The sequence below is a fragment of the Notamacropus eugenii genome, chromosome 6, assembly GCF_028372415.1.
Source record: "Notamacropus eugenii isolate mMacEug1 chromosome 6, mMacEug1.pri_v2, whole genome shotgun sequence".
Lineage (NCBI taxonomy): Eukaryota > Metazoa > Chordata > Mammalia > Diprotodontia > Macropodidae > Notamacropus > Notamacropus eugenii.
The window spans coordinates 326,217,867-326,239,201 of NC_092877.1; the positions used below are offsets into that span (position 1 = coordinate 326,217,867).

The window sequence follows — 21,335 nt, forward strand, 5'->3', positions numbered from 1 at the left end:
TTTCTTTCTGGTGTAGGTTCTTTCCTCTTTTTTTCCAGCACCATGTGGGGAAGGGGCACAAGGAGGATGGGAGGCACGCATTCACACCACATCAGGACACACATTCCCATCTGACATTACAAGTCATCTTGGCTTCAGCTCCAGTGTGTGAATCATTCACACATCACATTTGCAGCAACATGTGGAGAGAAGCTTCTGCCCATGGGAAAAGGGAGTATCCGAGCTATTCCTGAATCTTTAGAAGGTGCCACTATTGCTGGTCGATGGTATGAGAGCTCCTTGGATGTGAAGAGTCAATCCAAGTGGCATCACCTTTCTTCACGGGCATCTGATCACACAAAACTCCAGACTCAACAGTTCCATTCAACACCCATGATGGATCACTAAAGGAACACTCAGATCTGGTAGCATCTCCTTGTTTCTAGGCATTTGGTCTGCATTCCACATTTTCCTACTGAAGCAGCATTTGATGACAACATAGTGAGGTGTTGTGGGGTAGGGAAGACGCAACAGCCCAGTCAAGTTGCCATGTTGCTTACGGAGACAGTTTCCAGCTTGGTTTCATCAGGAGTGTGTGTGTGTGTGTGTGTGTGTGTGTGTGTGTGTATGCATGCACATGCATGGATATAAAGAAAGGGTGAAGATTTAGTTCAAACTTCATTTTCATTGATTTCCCCCTATGAGAACAAAGGATCTACAGTAGAGCTGTTAATTCCCAGAGCTCTGAAGACATTCAGAGGAGTTGGAGGTCATGCAAGCAGTCCAGGAACCATGACAGCAGCTCCTCATGCGTGAAGCATCTGGACACTCTATCAATAGTACTCATGAAGGGGTACTAGCCTAGGGCAAATTGGAATGTTTGCCTGCTCTTAGAAGTTTTGACAGGAAGGTGCATGGACACACTTGCCTCACTGGATGAGAAGGGGTCAATAGATTGTATTAAGTTCCATACACTGAGGGGAGCATCCACAACAGTGAGATCATGGATACGTATAGAAGATATCCAAGTTACTGGTCTCTACACTCTCCACCCCCAGATCGCCCCATCTTGCCTTCTAAAGTGTTCATCTCCCAAAGGTGAGCTGAGGACAAAGTACACAGTTTGGCAGATTGGAATATTTATAACAACTCCACATTTGTCATGGGGTGGGGCTTTTTCTTGCCTTTATAAGAGCCGCCTAACAAATTACTTAAATTTCTCAGGCCTATGATTATCAGAGACAGAGTGATAAAACACAACATATACTTATGGCACAATGTTCATTCATTAAGTACCTACTGTGTTGCTAGTACCGTGTTGGGTGCTAGGGGACTACCAAGTTTTGGTAAGACTTAATCCCTGTCCTCACAGAGCACTAGAACTAGAAGAAATCGGAGACATTCACATGGGTAGATAGAGAGAGATGGGCATAGAGACTAGACTCAGAATTTCATTGGCATAGGGAACTCCTTGGAGAAGGAAATCTTCCACCAGTCAGATCAGTACATTCTCAACAATGTCTTAGTTGCCTAGAGCACTGAGACGTCTTGCCCAGAGCTCCATAACTAGCATGTGTCCAAGGCTGGGCTTGGGTCCATCTCTTTCTGACTTTCAGACCATCTCTCTCCACTACACAATGCTGTCCTTTATATGGATAGCTGTAAATTATCCAATGAATTCACTAATAATAGGTTTTTAAAACTAACATCCTTTACAACTTCTCACAGATTGCCACTGAGAATATGGCAGCATTCTGACACTCACCCCTTCCACACAAGTGGCCACCTTTCTGCTGCTTTTCCCTAGTCCAGCACACAGGACTAGGATAGTCAGGATAGCAGTGGCTCTGTACTCTGCCCTGGCCTCTGCCTCTAGGCAGCATTTCATATTATGCCATTAGCTCTCCATGGTTTCCAAAGCTCTTCCACCTGATCTCATTTTCACCTGCATGTGTTTGATCAGCCCTCTCTGAGGTCTACTTGGCAGTGTCATTTTGTACATGACCATGCCTTGTACATTTGTCATGTACAGTCAGGAAATGTTCATATAATTTTGGAAAGGATTTTTTTTTAATTTATTGACTATACATCACAAAGGGCATTCTGTTTACTGCTCAAGTTAAAGAAACTTAAATTCTCTGTTGTCATTTGTTCTTTGTTTTTAACAACGAGCTAAAGAAACTCCCTTTAAATGAACAATTAAAACCTTATTTTAAAAATACAAACTTTGCAAAAGACTCTTGTTAATCAAATTGTTTTCTTCAACCTGAGATAGAGAACACTTTCAGTTTTATATTCTAGGCTAAAAAAGAATTTTCCAGCTCCCCAAACCCTGTACTTTGGCATGCTGGGCCTTGGGGTGGAGTTTAAGCCCTGATATCCTTTTTAAAATTTAACTCTCATCTTCCTTGTAGCATCCAGAGCCCCGCAGGACCACAAACTCCAGACTGAACTACAGAAAACCAAATGGCCAGAGGAGTCAGATGCCTAGTTTGGGACTTCTTAATGGGATCCATGAAACTTTTCTCATTTTGTTTTTAGTAACTATTGCAAAATAGTGGGTTTCCTTGGTAATCCTATTTTATGCACTTTAGAATATTATTATGAGCAGGGGTCCAGAGGCTTCACCAGACTGCAGGAGGGGTTCCGACACAGAAAAAAGATGAAAAGAACAAGGTCTAGTGGATTTTTCCTTGATCTAGCTACAGCCATCTATAGTCCCCAGACAGAAGTGGGGGACTTCCAGGGAATGAGAAGATCAGTCTTTTCAACCCAAAAGCAGTTAGGCTCCACTGAGCCAGGTCAAACAGTCCTGAGAAGGCGCTGGAATTGTGAGGCTACAAGAGTCCAGGTAAGTCTCCTCTTTCCTCCTAGCTAAGAGCAGTGTGAGTAGCAGAGGGGCTAGCTATAGTAACTGGGGGTCCCAGAGCCCAGGAAGGCCACCCCACCCACCTCTGGTGGGCTCTGGATCCCCAGTCATCCTCACTTCAGCTTCTGGGCTGGACCCCAGGCATACTCTGGGTGGATGTCCATTGTTTTACAGATGAGGAAACTGAGAGGTGAAGTAGGTAAATACCCAGAGTCATTCAGACTAGAATCCGGCTTTTAGACCTTGTCTGGGAATTCTTTCCATTCCATCATGTTAAAAAGGAAGGAAACTGCTTGAAGTGGGAATAGTGATTACAACTGAGGGAAAAATTTACTCAATGCAACAGGTCACACTCCTTCTTGAAAACACAGTCAACCTAACACTGCTGTGAAATATTTTTGTGCAAGTAACTTGGGGAGTTGGGTAGTATATCTGTGCTGCACTTAAGTAGCCAGTGTGAAAGTTGCTATAGTTACGACTTATTTATCAGGAGAACAGATTAAGGCATAAAAACTCAACACAAGTCATCAGCATTGACAGAAACTACAGCCTTGGACCTGAGCAACTTAACCTTTCCTTTGTCCATCCCTTACTCCCAATGCAAATGGAAGAACACAGCTAATTTTTATCCCCCACTAGTTTTTCCTGATTCATATGGGGTATTCATTTGTAATGTCAATGAATAACAAATATGTAATCAGTGAGAATGATGCCCAACCTTTGAACAGATATCGAATGAAAAACTGAAATGGTGATAAATGCCATAACTGTAGGTATGTCCAGCCAATAGTGTATATACTTAACCTTTGGCATCTGTATTCCACAGCCACAGAGTGGAAGCCATCTGGGGATGGCTTGACTGGAAAATAAGTTTGGCAGTGCTGTGACCTTTAGAAGTCTTGGACAATTGCAGGGCATCTCTGGGGGTTGGATCTGCTTTCGTTTGGGGTTCTTGTTAGCTATCAGATTTTTGAGGCTCTGTGAAAAGCAGCCAGGGGCTGCTAAATTTTATCTATGGACCGTTGAACCACTTGAATGCAACATGGCAGGCCAAAACAGCTCTAGATTAGAGTACACCTGCCCACACACCTCCCTGACCAAAGTAACCCTGGGTGCAGGGGTCCCTCCAAAGTCTGACTTACATGGGGAATTCAGACCAATCCCACATGGTGCAGGAATCCATCTGGAACAGGGATTTTCTAATTTCTTGATGTCATGGACTCTTAGGCAGTCTAGTGAAGCCTATGGACCCCTTTTCAGGATATTTAAAATATAATAAGTATTGTAATAAAAATGTATCAGATTAAATAGGGATATAAAGAAAACCAATTATGTCAAAATAATTATCAAATAATAACAAAAAAAAATTCACATTCTCCATGTTGTGAACTCCTAATGTAGACCTTCCTGCAGTCAGACCAGAGTTAAAATATGACCTCAGACATTTATTAATTCTGTGACCCTGGGCAAATGCTTAGTTTGTCTCAGTTTCCTCATCTGTAAATTGGGATTCATAATAACATCTACCTCAAGGGTTCTTGTGAGGATCAAATAAGATAACAACGGTGAAAGTGCTTAGCACAGTGTATGGCACATTAGCCATTATATGAGATTGAAGTAGGCTTTAGACAGAAGTAGGAGAATCCATTAAGAAAAACTGTTGTGCAATGAATAGGCTGTCATGCCTGAAGTTAGGAAGACCTGAGTTCAAATCTGTCCTCAGACACTAGCTGGGTGACCCTGGGCAAGTCACTTATCCTCTCTTTGCTTCATTTTCCTTTTCTATAAAATGGGGATAATAATAGTTCCTACTTCCCAAGGTTATTATGAGGATCAAATGAGATAATTGTGAAGTGCTTAGCCCAGTGCCTGGTATGCAATAAGCTCTAGATAAATGTTAGCTATTTTTTTTTTAATTTTTAAGCCATTCATTTTTTAAGCAGGAGAATCTATTATGAAAAACTGCTGGTGTTGGGGGAAAACAATCAAGAACTAACAAATATATTTTGAAAGCCCACTAAGTGCCCAGTTGAGTTGTGCTAGGTAGGTACCACATTGAATACAAATATAAAAGAAATCCTGACTCTGGAGCTTGCTAAGCTGTGTGACCTTGGGCATTCTAATACTACCCGCTTCAGGGGGCTCATGGGAGGAAAATATTCTGCCAACATCAAAACACTGTGAAATGGGAGGAACTAATCATGAAACCCAGCCTCTGCCTCTGAGGAACTGTCTCAGTGATAAGTAGACTGAGCAACCATTCAAAGATCTTTCAAAATCTCTCCTTTTTCTCATCAGATACAAAGCGACTCCATCTTCTCTGTTCCTCCTATGAGAGGGTCTGTTTTTGCCCACATTGGCGTCTCACAGATGAAGTCTTCTCTCTTAACCATTTAAAGAGCTAGGTGAAAGGTGAATGACTAATTTTGGCTTGGGAGGAATATATGGGAGCAGACAGACCAGACTTGTTTGGGGGAGACCATCATAGTATTTTATACAAGACAAGCCAGGCTGCTAGATGGAAATACAACAGCTTTCACCGTCAATTGCTAAATTTTATCACCGAGCAAACATTATGTGTTAAGAGATTTTCTAATTTTACAGCCACAAGTTAGAGAAAGTGATACAATTTATTGCACATATTTTGCATTCTTCCTCATGAATCATTAAATATTTAAGCACTATAAAAATTCAAGCATTTCAAGTGTGTGCACCAGCCAGCCTTGGTGTTTTTAAATGCATTATGCAGAGTGCTGAGCCTTGAACAGCAACAACAGTTGCAAAATACAAATTTCAATTCAGATTTTGATCAGTTCTATGCAGAACCTCATGACACTCTCACCATGGGGAATTACAGTCATCTTTCCAGTGGAGCGACTTTGAGAATTGAAATCCGATATAATGGAATGCTAAAAAGCTTTTCACAAGGGAGGGTTCAGTGGGAAGGAGGGGGAAATTTTTTTAAAAAGATATCCATAAAACTTATTTTAAAAAGTTAAACCACAAAGAAAAAAGTATCAATCAAGAATCTAGGGAATTAGCAAAAGGAACTCCAATAACACAGAATGACCCTTCTCTGGGGAATTATTTTCAAGCTGGTTGAAAATCACAAGTTTTTATTTGTTTAAGATATTAATGCTGATTCTGAAGAATAAGGTAAGACCTTAAGGTAATGGTGTTTTGAATTATTCCAGTGCACTGTTCCAGACATACTACAGAGCAAAGTGTCCACTGATTTAAGGCTTTATTTTTATGTATCTGAAGTAGAAATAGAATGTTGTAAAGCCAATGGCAAAATATTTGACATCACATGTGATGTGCCAATATTTCCCTGTTTACCCCACACTTACAAGAACCAAAAAGTTCATAGAAGTCCATATTTAAGTGCTCTGAAGTCCTTTTAGGAGTCTTGCCATCTGGCAATGGGCAAATGATTTATGAAATTAAATTCTATAAATATATCCTGATGATTTTTCTTAACAGGAAAAAATATTGGGATGAGGACGAAAGGTTAATTACAAATCTTTTCATTGACATTGAATTTTGGGTACTCTAAACGTGTCTAGTTGACCAGCCATGGCAAACGTCATTAAAACACATGAAATGTTTTTGTTAGTTGCTCTTTGGGTTTTTTTTAAGCACTTGGAAACCTAAGTTCCACCACATTTTATTTTGTAATTTAAGCTTTTCCTGTAAACCAGAAAAGACCTCAAGACAAGGATGCCATATACCATGCTTCTATTTTGGATGCTGGGTATCAAAGTCCATTCATCCCTAATCTTAACTGTAGGGATATTCCTCCCTCTCGTACAGTTTCATCATATGTGCATGTTCTCTTCAGTTCTTTAGAGTGGACTTCTCTCCTTTCTCTTGTGGGTACTTTTTTCTCTGGAATAATTTAAACTCTAGTCTTTAGAAGTATCACTGTGTCACGAGTCAGTGATTATTTTCCTCTAGATTTCCTCAAAAGTCTAGAGACTACACTTTATTGTTGTGGAAGACTTCTTTTAGAAATGAAAACTCATTATTTTAAGATTTTAGTATTGTGATACTAGATTCTCAGAGAAATGAAGAATGGATCCTTTGGTATAAGTGGCTAAATGTAAAAATTAACACATAGATGTGTTCTGAATTTTTAATGAAAATATTAATCTGTCCAATGGCAAAGTGCTGCTTTGTCTTACTATACAAATATGACATTTGAGAATTAGAAATTTTGGAAAAGGAGAATTTAACATACAAACATAACATACATACATAAACATCTATAGAGGATAGCAGAATGTGGCTTTCATTTATTAATATTTCTGTGTCTTTTCAATGGTATGACTTTGGTCGAAGTGAATATGCTTACTTAAGATTAATTGAGCCAACTCTTAATTTTCTCTCCATAATGATGGCTCTGTCACTTTTCCACATGAGGTACGATTAATGTACATGGAAAGAAGAGTATTGATTATAAGATGTAAAGGAACTGGACAGTCTTTCCCAGGAAGGGTAAGGAGATGCCCTGTATACAGTGCCCTTTCTACCCCTGACAAGCCCCATTGGCATGCCCACACTTCAGGACAAACATTTTCCCTTTGCTTGCAGGGAAATCACCCATTTGGAATTTTAGTGGATTAGGGGGTCTATTTTCATGAATCTCTATCTTCATATTCATTAACAGCTCAATTTAGGGGCTTAATCCCTTACTGAATACACTTTTTTTCATAATTGCTACTTTTCAAAAGGGTTGTCAGAGTAGGCATTTCTGTTCTCAGGGAAAAATGCAAACGAGAAGGTAATGGCTTATGTTTCTCTGATGTTTTTATGCAAATGTGATGTGTTTCTGGGATACAGAGACTGTGAGCCATCCTAGCCTAATGACTGTTTCACCTTGGAAGTGAACTATTAACACTGGTGGTCTGGTTTCTTTGTGTCTTTGGATCATGGTTTCATGACCTTTTTTAAAGTGCATGAAGAAATCTATTATGATTTGAAGAAAACCTGGTAGAAATTTTTTAAAAGAACTTTCATTTTCTGGCTTTGTTGGGCTCCATTTTTTTTCCTATAAAAGTCATCCACTGGCCGCCTGTGCTATGAGAACGACTAGCTTCAATTGCTGGGGATTTTATGAACCCATGAAAGGAGCTGCTGATTAAGAGAAGGCACAAACAGGCCATTTGTGATTTTTTTGCCTTACTATAAATGAGCATTCATGGTCAATAAAGCCAGATCTTCCATCCTTTATAAGATGATAAATACCTGGGCTCTACCTAAATAGAGAGGTCCAGCCAAATCCTAGCTTTTGCTTGATCTGTACTGAACTGAGAAGGGGCTTACAGTACTGTCAGGATAACCATGTTTAAATCAAGGATCTTTGAAAAATAAATCCCTGTAATAAAGCACCATTAGAATCTTTTAACCCAGCTCCCTCTGTCCCCCTAGGAAGTCTCTGTGTGAGTCATCAGCAGGGCGATGCTGTGTGACTCCTTAGCTATACTTCATGCAGACCTGGCATCTGCTGGTCTTTTGGCGTTGTATCTGTTCTTGCTTTAAGGTGTCTGGCAAAGGAGCCGAGGAGAGCGGCAAGTCTGGTGGCACCGTGGTTAGCCAGAAGCTGTATTCATTAGCGAAAAAATGACAAGTCCCCTGCCGTCCCTGGCACTCGATGAAAGGAGCTGCTCTGAAATCTTCGAGGCAGCTTCCAGGTGATGTGAGGGACTGGCCTCCTCCTTGATCCCCAGCTCCTGTGTGCTAAACAGACAACAAAGAAACTCAAAAGTAGGTGTGAGAAAGAGGGAGTGCAAAGAGTGACCACTGGAGGGTCCAGATCAAACGTCAGGAGCAGCCTGATTTAATCCAGGGTGACAGGGACTGGCCAGAATGAAGTATTTTCCTCTTTGACCAGATTATACTCAGAACAAATGAAGACCTTGGGGAAAGAAGAATTGTTTACTCTGGAGAAGTGGTACCAGTTTCAAAAAAGGCAATACAAACTCATTTCATGAGCTCTGCCCACCAACGCCACAAAAAATCAAACTGAGATGCAAGATAGCTGTGCATTTCCACAGGTCATGGCTCTGAAGGGTTTTCTTAAGCTCTGTCTTATCTTCAACACCTCCCCCTCACTCCAATTCAACTCCAGCCCCTCTTAATTCCAGCACCTTCTGTCTGTTAATTTTTTTTCCTATTTCTCCCATATGTGGCTTCTTTGTACATTTGACTGCATATCGTCTCCCCCATGAGATTGTGAGCGAGCTCCCTGAGGGCAGAAGTTTTCTTTTGCCACTTAGCACAGGGCTTGGTATATAGGAAGCACTTAATAAATATTTGTTGATTGATTCTGATATTTCAGAGAAACACTATGTAAACTTGAGATAAAGGAGCTATAGGAGAGCTTTACAAAATCCTAGGCAGCGTCGGTGCTGTGTAACTTACCATGAGGAAGGAATACCCTATCCAAAGGCTCCTCCAGCTGGGTGGACATGGAGGGATTGCTTCATCTTGACTGTGCACAGCCAGAGCCTGAGCTGGGGCCTCACACACAGCACACCGGCTGATGTAAGCCTGTATCTCATCTTCAGAGAGGGGCATCATGGGGAGAGGAGCAGCACTTGACAGCCAGTAGGATTTGTCATTCCTTCTGGCATAATGGCAGACTTGGTTAATGTTGCAATAGGCAAATGGCATGGTGCTGAACATTGGAAGGCAGGATCCAGCGTGACCTAGGAATGAGAATATTCCAATGTTCTTTCTCTGTGAGCATCCCCAGCATATGAAGTGACCTTTAAGAGGAGCCCCCAGGGATTATTTCTGGCACTGCTATGGCCCTTGACGGGGAGACATAATTCTTGAAATTAATGGAATTGTGGTGTAAGGCCCACTGCTACTTTTCTCATGGTTTTAACCTTAAAGGTTTAGAGTTGGAAGGGACCCCAAAGGCCGTCTGGTTCAAATATGTAATTGTATAGCTGAACTTACACTTAATATTCTGGGGACCCATGCTGAATAAGGACAAGGCACAATGAAACCATTTCATGTCCTTTTTTGAGTTTCTCCACAGTATTCTCCAAAGCGATCAAGTGTTGGAAATACTAAAAACTGTTGCTTTGAACCTTGTTCTGTCTTGAAAAACACTATTAACAAACACTAAGAAGTTATCATGCTTCATCCTCATATCAAGGCTCTGAAATATGATAAAATATTGCCAATTTGGCTCAAAATTTGTGTCTTATGTGGCTGCATAAGGTATTGCCCTCGATGTGTACACCACTGCGTACGCCATTTTGATACATATAATTTCATGAAATAATTTTCTGTTTTAGATAAAATACTTTCTACTTAGGCATAACATTGCCATTTTCAAATATACCAGAGTAGCATTTGACAGCCAATAGGATTTGCCATTTCTTCTGGGAAGAAAGAATGGTTAAGAAAGGAAAGAGAAAGAAAAGAATTATACAAAACAAAATCAAAGAAATGAAAATTTATCAAACATATCAATGTGCAATTAAAAGTTGGAAAAGTTTTATTTTTATTATAAATATCTGTAAATTAATTGATCTGATTCTTATAAAAATATACCAATATGTCAATATTCACAGATTCAAACAAAGCAGCGTGTATTTAGACTCTGCTATAAAGGCTCACCTAGGTCTTGGTTGTGTGCTTTCTCCTGGCCTTCCAGATACAACAGACTATATCCAGTCCACAGCCTCGGCATTCCCTCAGGACAAGAGGGTTCTTTGTCTGTCTGACTGTGGAGAACCAGTAGGAATCCATTAAGGTATCTAGTTCCAGAACCTTTGGGTCCTGGATCCCCAATCGGGCCAGGGGGACCTTGTGGTATAAAGGAAAAAAAATATAAAGGCAACCCAGGATGTTTAAACAGGTAATGGCTATTTCATTTATGTAGGTAACAGATTCGTGCAATTGTAGTATCTGACCACTAGTATCTCCACTAGCCGATTTCTGAGCCTTCGATTCATCTCAAGTCAAGCTATCACCTGGGGATGTCATTAGTCCTCTTGGAGAACAATGAATGGACATAAAAACAGAAACAATTCTTAACTTTTTAGTGTCAAGTCTCAACTCAAACCTTACCTTTTATGAGAAGCCTTTCCCAGTCCTCTGTGATGCTAATGCCGTCCCTCTGGCTTTATCCTGTCTATATCTTATTTGTAGTTGTTTGCAATGTCTCCCCTGCCCCACTCTTGGGTTCCTTGAGGGGAGAAACTGTGCCTTTCTTGGTATCCTTAGTCCTTAGCACCCTACATGGCACATAATAGGCATTTAATAAAGACTTGTTGACTTGACTTGGGCAGTATGGTGAACTCTATTGCCCCCTCCTCAGAATCACATTTTTTAAAAGCATAAAATAAAGGATTTTTTAAAAAGTCAATTATCTTTAAATACAGTTAATCAAAAAAAAGTTTTTTTTAAGTTCTCAACCCAAGGTTGAGAATCTTTGTCCTATAATAAAATTGTCCTCTAATCCAGCTCATGGAAGATGTCTAAATATATAATTGTTCATTATCACAAAAGTGCCTGCTTTATGTGGGAGTTCCTAGGCGTTTGTTCATTATGGGAGTTCAGTTATTTAGATGTGTCCTCTTTATGACTGCTTTTGGGGTTTTCTTGGCAAAGATACTGGAGTGGTTTGCCATTTCCTTCTCCAGCTCATTTTACAGATGAGGAAACTGAGGCAAACAGGATTAAGTGACTTGCCCAGGGTCACACAGCTAGTAAGTGTCTGAGGCCAGATTTGGACTCAGGATGATGAGTCTTCCTGGCCCCACATTGGCACTCCATCCACCAAACCAGCTAACTGCCCCAGGAATACCATAAATATCAGGAATAGGGAGCACCTGGCGAATTCTGTGGTTATTCCTGTGGCTTTCTTGCTTTCAGGAGACCTAACGGAGAGTTAGAGCAGCTATCCCAAATGCCATCCCAGTCCCTAATCCCAAATACCCCAAAGTGGTATCAGTGCATTTTATTTGTATTATTCTTGCTTCTTACACAGATTCTGCCTACAAAATAAGCTCATGCATAAACAGCCCACTGCCATTACAAAGTCTTTTCTTCATAATGACTTTGTGAGATTGGAAGTTCCAACACTGCTGTCCCCATTTTGTTTGAGGAAAATGAGGGCTAGAGAATTTAGAGCACTTGCCCATTAAACCTGGGTCTTCTGATTTTGAATCCACAAGTACCATCTTGCCCATTGAAACCATTAAAGGTGTTAGTTTGGTACAACAGAGCAACACACACACACACACACACACACACACATATTTTGGTCTAGACCCATGATTTCATCAGCATATTCCATCCACTGATGCAGACTGGCAACTCCTTTGTAATTTATAATCTGACAGCGTTCATGGAGACACTCACAAGTTGAATGATTTTCTAGGGTCATGCAAGTAATACATGGTCATAGCTATAGAGCTGGAAGAGACCCCAGAGGTCATGTTGTCCAACTCCTTCATTTGAGAGATAAGGAAACTGAGGTCCAAAGCAGTTTAGGAACTTGCCCAAGGTCACCCAGGTAGTAGGCATCAAAGGTAGGATTTGAACTCAGGTCTGACTTAAGAACCCCTGCTCTTTCCACTATGCCACACTAAAACAAATTTTCTTTATTCAAATGCTAGCCCTCTATCTGCTAGGTTTTGCTGCAGTATATTAATAAGAATAAAATATGAAAGTTAAAGTAGTTGGCTTAGAAGTATAATCATACAATCATCCTGTTTGAGGGGGAAAAAAGCACAGCAATACCTCATGGTTCATATTCTAACAGCTGTTTTTCCAATTTTCACTACATATATTTTCATTCTGACTCGGAAAAGAGTGCTGTATTCTATGTTTATTCCAAGAAATATTTTAATACTTAAGAAAAACTTGCAATGTTAATAAATACTAGAAAGTGGGAGCCAGGGGGATTGAGAAAGGCATGGCGAGAGATGGACAGTGACTTCTTCTTCATCATCACCTTCCAATACCTTTTAGCAAAACTTCTTAGGGCGCATCACTGCAGACAATACCAGATGAACTGGCTTTTGAGTATGCGGTAAAACTAAAGAGTGATAGAGGTTGAAGACAGACATCTCCAGGACTGCTAATTGGTAAAGGCTTTGTAAAACACTGCACTAGATTCAGGGAATCCTTTGACAAAGTTGCATGATAGTTTAGCATCAAGTGAAACTCTGGGAGATCTGTCCTTGTTTTATCAAAATCTGGTTCTCTTCTATCAGGTTAGAGAAAAGCAAGTAGCTGGAAAGCTACTTGCATTGTAAGAGGTCAGCAGTCTAGCTCAGCTAACTCAGATCTACAGCTCTTATAGCCAAAGTGGGCCTTACCTGGTGCACCTCCACAACCTTCTTCTCCTGGGTCTCCTTTGTGTCCAGGGAGTCCTGGAGGCCCAGGACCACCATCCAAACCTCTTTGACCATCCACACCACGCTCACCTTTGCGACCTGCATTGTAATTCATATTGTTTAGTCTATATGTTGTCATATATAAAGTTCTGAAGTACAAACCTTCTACGATCCTAGGCACCTGGGAAAACACTGCTGAATTCTCTGGTATTTTCCCATGGAAACTTTAATAAGAAAAACTCAGTAACCTGTTTACATGTTCTCCACCCTTACTTCATCTGTTGAACTTTTAGCCAGACTTTAGTCCAACTCCAGTGCCACTTCCTCCATTAAATCTTTTAAAAAAAAAAATCTACTTTTATTTTATAATAAAAATCACCTTATGATACAGTTTACCTGATAAACAAGGGCTTGCTATGTGAATTAAACCAAAAATTAAATAATTTTAAATAGAACTCGTGAAATTCTATGTTTTTTTAAAAGACCCAAAGAACAGAGCTGAGAATTTTAGAGGCAAAAGTTTAGACGGAGTGGATGTCCACCATAGGATGGGCTACATGAATATATCTTTCACTTAAGCTGCTTGACAGCTGGGACTATTTCTTTTTTGTCTTTATATTTCTAGCACTTAGCAAAGTCCCCTTCTACAAAGCAGGCAATTAATTATTTCTTGTTGAATGGAATTATTTAAATAGGATGGTTAAAATGACAAAACAATTGTTGTTATTCATAGATACTAATAATATTTTAGATGCCTCAGGAAGAATTTAAATATTATATTATTTAAGTTATTGACTTTGGTCCTTAATTAAGCAAAAATCATGCAGCTAGTCATTGTTGGTTAATCCCATTCCTTAAAATGTGTTGGATCACAAGTGTCATGTTTGGATAAAAAATGCATTCAGGAAATGTTCACCTGAGATTTAAAAAGTTGGGGTGTATGTGTGTATTCTTCTGTCTCTCTCTGTGTGTCTCTTTCATCTTCAAGTAATTAATTCAAGTAAACCACCATCTAGTTCTACTCTGATCACTCATCTTGGCATGAAGATCTCCCTCATAGAAGCTATGTCAGAAGGGTTCAAAGTCTCCAGGAAAGACCCTGGCTATGCCCTTCAAAAGGGCTACATTGGGTCGAGCACAATGAATGTCTTCATACATGTGAAGAAGTAAAAAGTACTATCTTTCTTTTCCTGATGATCCCAGACAAGGTGTTGCTCTTGACTTGACTGTTTCAGAATGCCCCTTTTGTAGTTCCAAAAAGCAAGTCCTACTAAGATCCAGTGATTTCATGATCTGGGTTGGTTGTTCTGTCTTTCAACTTCCTCCATTCAGTCTTGCATAATAAGCTCCCACTCTTGAATCCTCACACAGAAATTTGTTTTGCAATCAAACATTAAGCATGTTTCAAGCACTTGCTATATTGCACTCATCATGTAAAACAAGTACTTTAATGATCTGACTATACAACTCCACAAGATCCAGCCTTATCTAAACTCTGAACCACCCCCTGGGAGCCAACACAGTGTGTCTGCACATGAAAGGTGATTAATAAGTGTTTGTTAAGTGAATTAAAATCAGTAGTAATCTCCACATCAGGAAAGGTGTGAGGTGTGGATTATAATCAAGTTACTGAGCTATGGGACAAAGATCAAGTCATGGAGATGGTGCCAGTGAGCACATGGATAAATTACTGATGTGAAGATGAATTAGGAAATGGAAAAATGGCATAAACAACAATCAAGAGGGAAGTGTGATGGGTCAGGATCAACTGGGAAAATGAGCTAATCCAAAGATTCAGAGAGAATTTGAAGATGGAGCTGAGAGGATGTGGGTCTGAAATTGAAGGGTAGACCTCTTACTATACTTGTCACAAAATGACATAATTATAACTAGAGCACTTAATTTAACTTTGCAGAATGGATAATGTATGTAAAGGGCTTTGCAAACCTAAGGTACTATGTAAATGTTAGCTCTTATTATTACTCAATGATAAGGAATGAGAAGCTAGGGAAGTGGAGAGCTGAGGTGAATTATATGGGGCAGAAGAGTGATATGAGGATCAGAGTGGTCAGGAGATGAGCCTTAAAGTGGAGTGGAAAGCACACTCTGGGCAGGAGCAATTAGAAGAAGGAAACACATTTTTAGTGCAATCAGGAATGAGGTAAGTAGGGAGCACAATAATGCCAAAATGGTTTGGAAATGAGATAAGAGCAAAACCATCATCTATAAGGGTGAGAGCTATGGATGTTACATTTTAGGAAAGGCATTGGCAAATTGAAACCATTTATTCAAATTGGCTCTACTTGGCCCCAGAAAACCTAAAAGCAGAAGTCTTTGTGAGCTATTTTGGGGGGGAAAAGGATCCAAAGAATGGACAGGACTAACCTTTGGGGTAGTTGAGGCAGTGATAACTGACAACAGAAAGAAGATGAAGCTGCTCAATTTTTGTTTTATTTATGTTTTCACCACTATGGAGAATGATCTTTGGATCATTGGAAGGGAAAAGAAAAAATAAGAAATGACCAATAGAGAGTGAATATCCAAAATAGCTAAGAACAGTATAAGAGCGATCACCTCGTCGCCATATGTCCAGGTACTGAAAGAAAAGGCAGATATGAGGGTCAAGTCATGGCCAGAGATTTTTGAAAGACTCTGATGAACAGTAGAAGCACACAGGACTGGAAGAGACCAGGTCTGTCCTGATTTTCAAAAAAGGAAAAGGGAGTAAATTCCATAAACCATAGACTAGAGAGCTGAACCATTCTTACATATCTAAGCAACTAGAGGACACAGTAGGTACAGCGCTGGATCTGGAGTCGGGAAGACCTGAGTTCAAATTTGGTCTCAAATATTTACTAGCTACGTGACCCTGGGCAAGTCATTTAATCCCTCTCTTAGTTTTCTCACTGTAAAATGAAAATTAAAAATAGCACCTATCTCCCCAGGGTTGTGGTGAGGATAAAATGAGATAACATCTGTAAAGCACTTGCAAACCTTAAGTTGCTACGTTAATGCTATTATTAGTATTACTATATCTCTTCCTCTGCAATTTTTTTAATTCCCTACTATTGGTTGTTTCATTTCTCTGGGCTTGTTTTAGGGGTATCTAGTATCTCCAACTAGCTTATATTAATTTCCTCTTTTGTCAGTACGGTGCCTTGTGTGGTGGGGCCATCTCCAGTCATACTGATGACCCAGATGGCTCCAGTGGAGAAAGTGAGGCTGGTGACCACACAACCCTGCCTCACTTCAATCCAATTCACTTGCAAGTCACTTCCCAGATGTCATGGTCTTCAAGAATGAAGAATAAACAACAATAACAACAGGCTGTGTATGGTGTCGTAATGTGCCACTCAGTACAATTAGAAAATTATTTCCTCAACATCTCCCCTTTTTAGTAGACATAGTAAAAAGCAGTCTTCCTTCCCTGGGTTATATGAGGATCTATTCTATTCAGCTTAATTCAACGAGCATTTCCTAAGTACCCATTAAGGGCCAGGTACTGAGTTATGATGGAGATAGGATAGGGAACTCCAGGTAGGGAAACTCCCTCTACCAATGTAGTTCATCATATTCTCTGCAAGTTATAGACTTAAAGAGTTGACCAGAGCACTGACAGGTTAAGTAATGTGTCTAGGGTCACAAAGCCAATATGTGTCAGAGGTGGGTCTCAAACCCAGGTCTTCCTGACCTTAAGACCAGCTCCCTATCTACTATATCAAGTTACTTCTCCTGGTAATGCAGATGCAAAGATCCCTGCCCTCAAGAAGCTTACATTATTCTGGAAGAAACAACATATATAAACATAAGTACATACAATATATAGTCAGAGTAAATACAGGGTAGTTTGGGGAAAGATGGGGTAGAGCACCCAGAACTGGGCAGAACCACTAGGGTAAAATTGGCACTTGAGCTAACCTTGAAGGAAGCTAGAGATTCTTCAAAATGGAGGGGAAGAAAGAGGGCATTCCAGGCAGAGGGGTAAAGGCAAATAATCAGATGAATGAGAACAGCACGTAGGGCCTTTTGTACTGAAGGTACTCATTGAATTCACATAATGCAAAATTTCCATTTACTTTGAGACAGGGGGAGAGGGAGGGGAGGTTCCCTGGAGGTTATCTAAGCATTGGGGGGTTTGTGTTGCCCAAGCCATGGTACCTAGAGGACGTGCATGTTTCTGGATCAGTGTGCCTGAGCCCTGAACAATCCAAGAGGTGAGCGGGCTTTCCCATTTCCCTGTGTCATTACAGAGGCAGCAGGTGGGCTTTCTGGTATCTATGTCTGAAGAGCTCATTATCTATGGAGTTGGGGAAAAGTTCCCACACCAGATGTTATAATGTGGGCTTTGTTCCCTTCTGGGAAAGACAGAAAGAAAATTGTCAGGCTGAGGATGTTGCCTTAGAGACAGGGAAAAGGTTCCTGTTCATCCGAGTTGTCTGCTGGGCTCTGTACCCTGCGCTGACAAGATCTGTGATGGGATGGGGTTTTTAATAGAGTGAAATAACATTTAGCAACCATCCTGCGTGACATATTCTTCTTTGAGAGAATCAAGTGGCCTGGCTTGAAAAAAGGCAAAAACAAACAGAGAGCTGCCAGGATAGAGGAGCCTACACGAAAGCAGCTTTCTTTTCAAAATGAGTGCAGTCCAATTCCTTCACCATAGGAACAGATACCCCAGCTTTGCTGGCCAACTAGGAATTAAGGGCAATTCATCCATACAATCAGGTGAGTGGGATGTTGTTCTCGCAAGCATAGGATGGATCGATCAATCAACCGGCATTTTATTCAGCACCTACTATGTGCCAGCCAGAAGGGGAGCTAGGTGGTACAGTGTCAGAACCCAGAAGACTTGAGCTAAATCTGGTCTCAGTGACTATCTGTGTGCTCACAGTCACTTAACCCCTATTTGCCTCTGTTTCCTCATTTGTAAACCGAGGATAATGATAACAACTGCTTCCCAGGGGTGTTGTGAGGATCAAATGAGATAATATTAATAAGGTACTTAGAATGGTAACACTTAACACATTGCAAAATGCTACGTTATTTTCAAGATACAGCTAATGCTAGTATCTTTAATAAAGTCTCTATGTTACAGATCTCTAAATAGTCATTCAAATTTAGCCCAGCACATAGCAAGCACCATGTAAATATGAGCTCTTATTATTATATGTGCCAGTAGGGTGCTGGGTCTGGGGGATGCACAATAAAAAATGATACAGTCCCTGCCCTGAAGAAGCTTTCATTCTGTTAGGGCGAGAACATGTATATATTCACAAATATTCAAAATAGGTATTAGACCTTTGGGGATGTAGGGGTAGAGACTAACAGACAGGACAAAGAAGAAAAGATTCAAGGGAAGAGGGGGCAGTTAAGCTAAATTTTAAAGGAAATTTGGGGTTCTGCAGGGTAGGAGTGAGAAAGTATAGTTGAGGCATGGGGGATAATCATTACAAATGTGGAAAGATGGGAGGACTGGTACCAGTGAGGGACAAAACAGATCGAGTGCCAAAAGGGACTTTGGAGGTCCATTTCCTTCATTTTACAGATGAAGAAACTGAGGTCAATAGATCATGTAACTTGCCCAAGGCTACCAAGATGGAAGATCTGGGTTTTGAGTCCAGATCCTTTAACTCCACAGTCATTGCCTTTCCCACTCTACCAAGAAATCTCAAAGAAGGAGTCCATGATGGTAGATACTTTGAAGGCATTTAGAACAAAAAGCAGAAAACTGAAATTGAACACTGTCATTATAAGGACCAAACTTGGCCCCAGAGAAAAGAAGGGAAAATGTCCCCTCTTTGCTGAGGCAGGGAATTATGGGCATGGAACGTCGCCTACGGTCAGACGCACTTGATGTTTTGGTTAATTTTGTCTGCTTTTTTCCCCTCTTTTAATTTAATTCTTCTTCTTTCACAAGAGGTGGATCCTTGGGTAGGGGAGAAGAAAGGGATATATTTATAAATGAAGGTGACATTCAAACAAAGAGTGTGAATATAATTTTTAAAGGCATTAAGTATTTTCAGCATAGAAATAAAACAGCTGTACTTTAGAGGAATCACATATAATATATACTAATAAAAAATAAGAACCCCAAAAATCCACTTAATGAAATGAGAACTGTAAATTGTATACTGAACGCAAGGACTGAACAAGGAAAAAGATGATGCTGATGACTTGACTAACAACAGCAGAGGTTTCCACGTGTCTTCAAAATCAGAAAGTTATGAAGAGAGGAGAATTCCAAGAAAAGGAAAACAAAACAAAACAACTTCTGGCTTAATCACCAGCACTGCATGTTGGAAAAGGAAGTGAATAAGCCTCCAATTATTTTTGTCTATGGATGGGCAGAAATAGCTTAGATGGGATATGGGGGGAAGGCAAAAATGCAGAAAAACAATCCCCAAGGGCCCCAATGAATGGAAAGAAACTGGATACTTCCCAAATACTGCTGACACCCCAACACAGAGAGGCCTCTCCTGATGATCCCAGCTTAGCCACTTGGGGTGATGGGAAGATGAGAGAAACAGGTGGTATAGAACTGAGTTACACTTCCAATGACGTTGGCTCGGGACCAGTTAGAGCCGAAGGCACAGCTGTGCTTCTGAGGAAGCCGAAACGGAAATGGCCTTGGTGCCCATTTGGGTAATTCACACATGGATTATTAGGAGGCGGCTGTGCTGTGAAAATTAGTCTGAGGAGGCCAGTAACCTCTGAATTAATCACCTCGAACTCCCTCATTGTTTCCTCCATGTCTGTGAGGCTGGAGGAAATTAAGGCAAGTGGGACCAGTTGGGAGATGATACTCCTGGAGGAATCATTGAGCTTCAGGATGAAGCTGGACAAACTACCGTGGAAGCAACTACTGTACAAATGTCAGATTATGTAAAATAAATAAATGTGTGTATACATATACATGCATATGTATGTATTCTTTGCTCTACATTGAAACATCTTATTTGGTGCACAGCCCACTCTCCCATCCCTGCCCTTATATTCTAGGACGGGATTGAAAATCAGAAAGGAAAATCACCCATTTCCCCAGTAGACTCCTTGAGGACAGAGGTGGTGACGTTTCTTTTTCTGTCTTTGTACCCTTGGTGCCTAGCACACAGTGCTTTCTCTACTGCAGGCACTTAACAACTGCATGTTAAATAAAATGGAATTAAACTTCCTTCTTTGTCCCTTCCCATTGTTTTTTTCTACTCCATAGCTCCCCAGTGACTTATTTAAAATGAATTTTAAAGTCTAAAGTGCAGTGTTGTGAGTTTTTCCCAAACTCAAATCAGCAGATATATACTGAGTACATACTATGCATAAAGCACAGAGCTGGGGGCTCTGATGAATGCAGAAGTGTGTAAGAGTTTGACATCTAGTTGCAGAGATAATATTTGAGTATTTGACAGTCTAAACAACAACCACGGGTTTAAATAACAGTTCAAAAAGAAGAGTAGAAGAGATACCACAAGGTAGTACATTTAACTAGAAATAATGATCATGAGAATGAAAACTGGTGGAGCACTGAACATGCAGTCTGGGCCTGCAGCGGGAGGCCCCATGGACCCAGATTCAAATCCCACCTCAAATCCTCACTAGCTTTGTGACCCTGGGCAATAATAATAATAGTAACAATATCTTTATATAGTACCTACTATGTGCCAGGAACTATTTAAAATGCTTTACAAGTATTATCTCATCTGATCCTCACAACGACTCTGGGACGTAGAAGCTATTATTATGTCCATTTTACAGATGAGGAAACTGAGGCAGGCAGAGGCAAAGTGATTTGCCCTGGGTTGCCCAGACTAGATTTGCTCTCATGTCTTCCTGACTCCAGGCCCAAGGTTCTATCCACGGCACCACCAAGAAGTTCCGTCTATAAAACCAAGGGATGGGGGCGATGGCCTTTACAATTCTTGCTAACTCTAAATCTATGATCCCATGCAGCCCTTTGAGGTTATTATTTCATTAGACTCCCACAATAAGTGGGAGGTAGGTATTATTATCATCCCTATTTTACACATGGGGAAACTGAGGTAGGCAGAGGTCAAGTAATTCTCTCAAAGTTAGAGATCTGGTAAGCATCTTAGGTAGGATTCGAGTTTTGGTCTTCCTGACTCCAAGTC

The 21,335-nt window shown here is 40.5% G+C and overlaps 1 protein-coding gene across 3 annotated transcripts in view; it reads right to left on the reverse strand.

The window, feature by feature from the left end:
* Window positions 1–6,969: 6,969 nt before the first annotated feature.
* The window catches only part of COL4A4 (collagen type IV alpha 4 chain), a 141,873-nt gene continuing 127,507 nt past the window's right edge, over window positions 6,970–21,335 (reverse strand). For 2 of the 3 annotated variants that reach the window (XM_072617989.1, XM_072617990.1), the window contains 4 exons: window positions 13,195–13,311; window positions 10,484–10,672; window positions 9,272–9,558; window positions 6,970–8,587 (listed from right to left, as the gene is read on the reverse strand). In XM_072617989.1, the coding sequence (XP_072474090.1) occupies window positions 8,324–8,587; window positions 9,272–9,558; window positions 10,484–10,672; window positions 13,195–13,311 (857 nt within the window). In that variant the 3' untranslated portion in view covers window positions 6,970–8,323. The remainder of the gene's footprint in view (window positions 8,588–9,271; window positions 9,559–10,483; window positions 10,673–13,194; window positions 13,312–21,335) is intronic. The other variant, XR_011968995.1, reaches the window with a different exon arrangement.